The sequence below is a fragment of the Hyposmocoma kahamanoa genome, unplaced genomic scaffold (genome assembly GCF_003589595.1).
Source record: "Hyposmocoma kahamanoa isolate Upper Pololo Valley unplaced genomic scaffold, ASM358959v1 78, whole genome shotgun sequence".
Lineage (NCBI taxonomy): Eukaryota > Metazoa > Arthropoda > Insecta > Lepidoptera > Cosmopterigidae > Hyposmocoma > Hyposmocoma kahamanoa.
Window position 1 is genome coordinate 14,171,207 of NW_020653945.1, and position 7,770 is coordinate 14,178,976.

Here is a 7,770-nt window from a genome sequence, read left to right on the forward strand (position 1 = left end):
AAATCAATGATAAGTTTAGTACTCAGAGTTACCCACGGAGTTGATTCACGTTTTAAAAGTACTGTTTTTAAAGGCGCATGGCAATCGAATAATTGCACAACTTTACTAGTGTAAGAGTCGACCATATCATCGACAGTGCAGAAAGGATCAATATTTAGGAAGCCGTAATTTAACAAGTCTACATTAAAATTATTCACATTAATATCTTTTATGGGCCTATAAGCAATACATACAAAACATACTAAATACATACTAAAGGTTATTATACAACTTCTGCGTACTTGGATGACAAAAATCCGTGGTAGTAACCCGTTTAGCTCATGGAGGTAGTCTCGATCTCTGATGTTTCAAATAAAAAAAAAATATTGTAAATGTTATTTACAAAGAGCAACCCCTAGACTTTCTTGCTCATTCTTCTCAGGGGAATCTGCCTTACGAATGAGCGGTAGAGTTTAATATTGTGACGATTTCAAGTGTATTAATGCTTACCTATGAAATAAAGATTATTTTGAATTTGAATTTGAATTTGAACATTTTGGATTAAATTTATCTTTTTTTATATTAAGAACAACGTTAACCATACAGTGAGTGAGCCCTGAAATAGCATCCAAATCCACTTTTTTGACCACACAGTCTGTGCATACTATATCAATCAATGTTGCAGAATTTTCAATATAATGTGTTGGTCCATCAACTATCTGTGACAAACCGCAACTTTAAGTAAAAGATTGAAATTTACGATAATTCAAACTGTTATTATCCAATAGATTAATATTGAAGTCTCCCAATACTATGATTTTATCGAAATTGGCAAAATAAGTTACAGATTCTGCAAAAGCATCAAGGAACAGCTTGCCATGGATGGTGGTAAGCCGTGCCCACGGCTAAGCGAAAGCCATTCACATTTACTCGAAGCCAAAATTGTTCTACTGAAGAAGTAGGATGACTTATGACAGTAGCTTTTACGTTTTCGTGTATTTAAAAGGCTACACCTACCCCTCGTCCTTCTTTCACTTCGCGCGGACGCGGGCGCATTTTAAACTTATACGAAGGAATAGTAGGAGCCAATGCATTACATCCCTCCTTTAGCCACGATTCATTTATGGCTACAATGTCTGGGCAGCGACTTTCCACCGTTAGTACAAACTCGTCACCACAGGTGTTAAGTGATTGGGCATTATATAGCTTAATTGTAAACAATTGACATATATATATATATGACGGCGGCGTCATCGTACGCTTTCTCTTACGACGCAAAACTGTAAACAACACGTGCTCGGATCACGCCACGAGACGCGTCACGCCACCAAGCACAACGCGCCACCGCGGCACCGGGCGCACGGTACGACTCCCCCGCCGCTTGTTAAGCAAACTGTATAAAAAGGCCCCGCTTCGGAACAGGCGGGCAGTCTTGGCTCTGGCGTGGCACGATGCACATGCTGTATCTAGCTATAAGCTTAACCTAGACTAATTCGGATAATTAATTTTAAGTAATTAATTATTATTTTGAAATCTGTATAAATTATAGATTAATAAACAAAGGGTTGATTTAAGTATCCCCGTATTTTAATATGTCCGTTCCCCATCCTTCATCAGAAGTGACGGATCCACCCCCACTTCATGACCATAGCAATATGGCCGATAACATGGCACAGCAAATGTCTCTTTTTTCTTCCGGCATGGAAGCCGTTTTTCAAAAACTAGCAGACAGCTTAAATTCACGTCAGGCCCCTTCATCCACAGCCCCTATGTTGTTATCTTTCGATCCAGATCAATCTGAATCTGATATTGTCAACTGGTGCGCGTTGAGTGAAATGATTATTGAAAATAGGAAACTAGAAGGTGTTGACTTGATTGTTGCACTGACTCATTCCCTGAAAGGCCGGGCCGCTAACTGTCTCACAAAAATACAACCAAATAGACTTTCGTGGCCTACTATTAAGGACATGCTTATTTCAAAATTTTCCAAGCCCATGATGATGCAAGACCATTTTGATCAAGTCATTCAGTTTCGCCTTACTATCAAGGAGAGTCCAGCTGAGGCAGGCATGCGCTTATGGCAACTAATAGAGAAAATACCTGATGCTAATCTACCTGAAAATGTGACGACCGGTTTTGTAATGTATTATCGCAATGCGATGATAAAATACGACGTGAATTAAACTCCGTAGTGATTAACAGTAAACATCAACTGTTTCGAACCCTGAGAGGCTTTTCCCTTAAAAGATGCAATGACGAGTCTATTTCGGCAGAAATCGAGCCGAAAAGATTCCGTACTTCTGCAAGCTTCAGGGGTACCTGCCATTTCTGTGGAAGAGCTGGACACCGTGGCAGTGAATGTCGAGACAAGAATCGCTTCATTAACAAAAATGCTTCTTTATCAAATAAAACAGGACCAATAAAGACGACGATTTCCTGCTACATCTGTCATGAGTCCAGTCACATCGCCAGCAACTGTCCCAGGCGATATACGAAAAAAGAAGACGTCGCAACAGGCAGCAAGCAGGTCAACCTGTGCTCCAGAACAGCCCGCGGTGTCTTGGAGATTGGTGGTATGAAATTATCATTTATATTTGATTCTGGCTCTGAGTGTAGTCTCATAAAAGAAAGTAAATGCAATTTCCTTGAAGGTGAACGACCTCACGAACAAATCGTTTTAAAGGGTATAGGTATCAATAAAATTAATTCCTCCTTGCAAATAAAATCTTTAGCTTGCATTCAGGGTTTGCTTGTAGAGATCACTTTTCACGTATTGCCGGACGATTATTTAAGCGAAGAAGTTTTATTGGGTCGTGATATATTAGAAAAAGGAGTTTCCGTTGAAATCGATAGTAATACATTGCTCTTTTCTAAATCCAAGGTCAATAATTTATGTTCGAAGCTTGATAGCCGTTCACAATCGATTGATACCGACTTAACGGGTGTTGAAAGAGAGAAGCTGATTTTTATTTTAAATAAATATTCCAACAATTTTATTAACAAATTGCCAACTACACAGGCTACAACCGGTTTGCTAAAAATAGAATTGATCGATCCAAATAAAACAGTCCATAGACGCCCCTACAGATTATCACCCTCCGAATTAGAAATTGTCAATGAAAAAATCAGAGAACTACTAGATTCCAAAATTATTCGAGAAAGTTCGTCACCGTTCGCAAGTCCCATTTTATTAGTAAAAAAAAAGGATGGTAGCGACCGTATGTGTGTTGATTATCGGGAACTAAATAGTAATACGCGCCCTGATAGCTATCCTCTTCCGTTAATTAATGACCAAATAAATAAGTTGCATAGAGCGAAATATTTTTCTAGTATCGACATGATCTCTGGTTTCCATCAAATAAGGGTTCATGAGGCCTCGATAGAAAAAACGGCATTTGTCACCCCTACAGGACAGTACGAATACTTGACTATGCCATTTGGGCTACGCAATGCACCGCAGGTTTTTCAGAGGGCCATTAATACTGCACTCAAAGAACTGAACGATGACAAAATCCTTGTTTACATGGATGACGTACTTTCTGCATCGGAAACTGTTGATGAAGGTTTAGCCAGATTAGATAAGTTATTAAACACCCTTTCCAAAGCAGGGTTTTCTTTTAATTTCAAAAAATGTTCCTTTATGAAAACCAAGATCGAATATTTGGGATTTATTATATCTTCTGGGGAAATCAGACCCAATCCTGGCAAAATAGAAGCTTTGAAAAATTTACCAACGCCCAGCACCGTCACACAAGTAAGACAACTAATTGGTCTGGCGTCTTATTTTCGTCAATTCATACCAAATTTTTCAAAACTACTCAAACCTCTATACCCCTTGACTGCTACAGGAAAAGGCAAAATTACATGGACTTCCGAACATGACAAAATTCTTAAAATCATTCTTGCTCATTTAACAACTGAACCTGTTCTCAAGATATTTGATCCTATTTTGCCGATTGAACTTCATACAGATGCGAGTAGTGACGGTTACGGGGCGGTGCTAATTCAAAAAGTCAATGGTTTACCCCACGTGGTCGCTTATTTTAGTCACAGAACAACTGATGCGGAAAGTCGCTATCATTCATATGAGCTCGAAACTTTGGCTGTAGTTAAATCGGTGGAGCATTTTAGGCATTATCTATATGGGCGTAAATTCACAGTGTTCACTGATTGCAATTCTTTAAAAGCATCCCATTCAAAAAAGGACTTGACTCCAAGAGTTCATAGGTGGTGGGCTGTATTACAATCATATGATTTCGATATTATTTACAAGGAAGGTAAAAATATGGCCCATGCCGATTTTCTTTCTCGTAACTTTGCTCTTGAAAACCAGCACTCTAAGCCTAATCAGAAACCTAAAACGGTTAATTTCTCTGAATTAAAAAAAGGATGGCTATTAGTTGAGCAGCAGCGCGATTCAGAGATCTCCGATATTATTGCTAAAATAAGATCCAATGACTACCCAATGGAAATATCACATACATACGATATAAGACAGGGTCTTCTCTTCCGGAAGATTGAACGTGGCAAAGTTTCAAAATGGCTACCTATTATTCCCAGGTCGTTAATGTGGACCCTAATTGGCCATGTACATAATGAAATAAAACATCTTGGTTACGAAAAAACTCTCGATAAATTGTACGATCTCTACTGGTGACTCGGAAATGCCCGAAATCACTATCCGTCAAAAAGAGGTGTTGAAAGCTTTACGCAAATTAGACGTCAACAAAGCCAGTGGCCCTGACGGAGTCCCAGCGATTGTCCTGCGGAACTGTGCACCCGAGTTGTCTCCGGTGTTGACTCGCCTGTATCGCCTCTCTATGAGTTCTGGACAAGTCCCGAAATCCTGGAAGCTTGCAAATGTACAGCCTGTACCTAAGAAAGGTAGCCATGCCGACCCATCTAATTATCGACCTATCGCAATCACCTCCATACTCTGTAAGACTATGGAGCGTGTATTGAATAGCCGTCTCCTTGGATACCTCGAAGATAACGATCTCCTCAGTGATCGACAATATGGTTTTCGCCGTGGACGATCTACTGGGGATCTTCTTGCGTACGCCACACATTTATGGAGCGAGGCTGTCGAGAAACGCGGTGAATCGCTTGCCGTGTCTCTCGACATATCAAAGGCCTTTGATAGGGTTTGGCATGATAGCCTGTTAAACAAGCTTCCAGCTTACGGAATTCCTGTTGGCTTTTGCACATGGATAGGCGATTTTCTGAAGGATAGGTCAATCCGTGTAGTTGTAGATGGTTACTCGTCTGCTCCTCATGGTATAAATGCCGGTGTACCTCAGGGATCTGTCCTCTCCGCCACTCTATTCTTGCTGCATATCAACGACCTGCTGCTGATGCCCGGTATCTTTGGGTACGCAGACGACAGCACAGTGGCGGTGAGTTATGTGCCAGACGCCCGAGACAACAGCGAAGAGATCCGGTGTAAGCGAGAGGCGATGGTCACCCGGTTGAACCTGAGTCTGAAAGCTGCTTCCGACTGGGGAGATGCTAACAGGGTCAGGTTTAATGCGGCTAAAACACAGGCGTGTCTTTTCTCATCAAAACGGAGTCCCCTACACCTTACTCCGACTTTCCGAGGTGTATCCGTGCCGATAAGGGACCACCTTGAGCTACTTGGTCTGGACTTATCATCCAACCTCAACTTTGGGCGATACATCGAGTGCTTGGCAAAAACTGCTGCCAGAAAACTAGGCATACTTTTCAAGGTCAGGCGGTACTTCACACCTGAACAGCTTTTACATCTGTATAAAGCACAAGTTCGATCCTGTATGGAGTACTGCTGCCACCTTTGGGACGGCTCTGCCCAATACCAGTTAGCTGCCTTGGACTCGGTGGAGCGTAAAGCAAAGAGACTTATTAACAATAATCCTCTTGTGGAGTCGAAGCTCCAAAATCTCGCTCATCGCAGAAAAGTAGCCTGCTTGTCGGTTTTCTATCGGATACATTTCGGGGAGTGTGCGCAGGAACTTTTCAATTTGGTTCCGCCCTCACCGTTCCTCCTTCGGTCGACTAGAAGGTCCGGAGCACTCCATTCTTATGTCGTTGATATTCCACCTATTCGCACTAAGCGCTTTGCCTCCTCCTTTCTGATGCGTACGGCAAAGGAATGGAATGCTCTACCGGCATCTGTATTTCCCGAAAAGTACAATTTGGGGCTATTCAAGGCTAGAGTGAATAGGCATTTTTTAGGCAAACGCGTCCCATCGTCGGTCACATCGTCGCTTAACATCAGGTGAGATTGTGGCCAAGCGTGTGTCTATTATATATTAAAAAAAAAAAAAAAAAAAAAAAAAACTGGTTCCCTAATATGGCAAAATTCGTCAAAAAATATGTTGACTCCTGTGTAATATGCAAGGCCTCCAAAGGTCCCTCGGGAGCTCAACAAGTACGATTGCACCCTATTCCAAAACTGGCTGTTCCATGGCATACTATACACTTAGATTTATCTGGTAAACTTAGTGGTAAAAGCGAACGAAAGGAATATTGTTCTGTTGCAATAGATGCTTTTACAAAGTTTGTAGTTTTGGAACATACTATTTCTTTAAATTCTTCTCACGCTATCAAAGCAGTCAAAAATGTTGTCAATCTATTTGGGGCACCAAAAAGAATAATTGCCGATCGCGGGCGTTCATATGACAATTCGGACTTCAAGAACTTTTGCAAAGATTACAATATTCATTTACATCTCATTGCTACGGGATCCAGTAGAGCCAACGGTCAGGTTGAACGAGTAATGCGTACCCTTAAAAATCTGCTCACAATAAGTGAATCAATATCCGATAGTCCATGGCAGGATCAGTTGGGTGAAATTCAACTGGCCCTTAACAGTACGCGTTGTAGAGTCACTGGTTTTACTCCCATTGAACTGATGTTTGGAACAAAGGGTAATTCCTTAGGGTTATCTCAAGTTACTACCAATTGTCTTAACGATGAAACAAACCGTTTAAACCTTGATGAAATTAGATCTAGTGCTTCTGAGAATATCATTAAATTATCCCAAGCTGATTCTCTTCGTTTTAATAGGGGTAAAGCTAGGGTAAAACCATTTGCCATAGGTGATTACGTATTTGTAAAATCTGAAGAAAGACATCAAACAAAATTAGACAGGAAGTACAAAGGTCCATTTAAAATTAGTGCTATCCTAGATAATGATCGCTATGAGCTAAAACATATTAATGGGTCAAATAGACTTTATAAATACTCCCATGAAAATTTACGAGAAGTACCCCGAGGCCCAACTGCATTTTTAGAGATCGCTGAAAACTGCAATAACGATGACGTGACGGCGGCGGATCCACATGATGATATTGTTCATGAAATTGCCAATCAGTTCGATAACACTTCTGAAACTGAAACTGCTAGCTCTAGTACTTTGACTACAGAATCTGACAACTATGATCCCAACAGCTCACGAACCGTTTCAATTGATACCGAAGACGCTATGGCTGTATATTCCGAGCCAATAGATATAGTAATACAAGCTGATGTTCATAAAACTGATAATAGTAATAATGACCGATAAGAATGATTAATTGGTGTCTGATATTTGTCATTGTAGGGCTAAGCCGGTCCAATGATAAATTTTGCAAGCTATGAGAAACAACGATACTTAAGTAAAAAAAAAAAAAAAAAAAAAAAAAAACTGATAGTTCTGAAGGGCTAGTAGCCGGACCAGAACTAGTCTGCAGGGTCAATGTGGACCGGACCAGACCAAATTGTTACTAGTCTGTAGGATCAATATGGATCGGGCCAGAACTAATTATAACTAGT

General features: G+C 40.7%; 1 protein-coding gene across 1 annotated transcript; it reads left to right on the top strand.

The window, feature by feature from the left end:
- The first annotated feature begins 1,224 nt into the window (after positions 1-1,224).
- On the top strand, positions 1,225-2,266 carry LOC113233154. Its single transcript, XM_026468163.1, has one exon. It carries the CDS (start codon positions 1,572-1,574, stop codon positions 2,160-2,162), a length of 591 nt encoding a protein of 196 aa, XP_026323948.1. The 5' UTR covers positions 1,225-1,571; the 3' UTR covers positions 2,163-2,266.
- Positions 2,267-7,770: the final 5,504 nt, after the last annotated feature.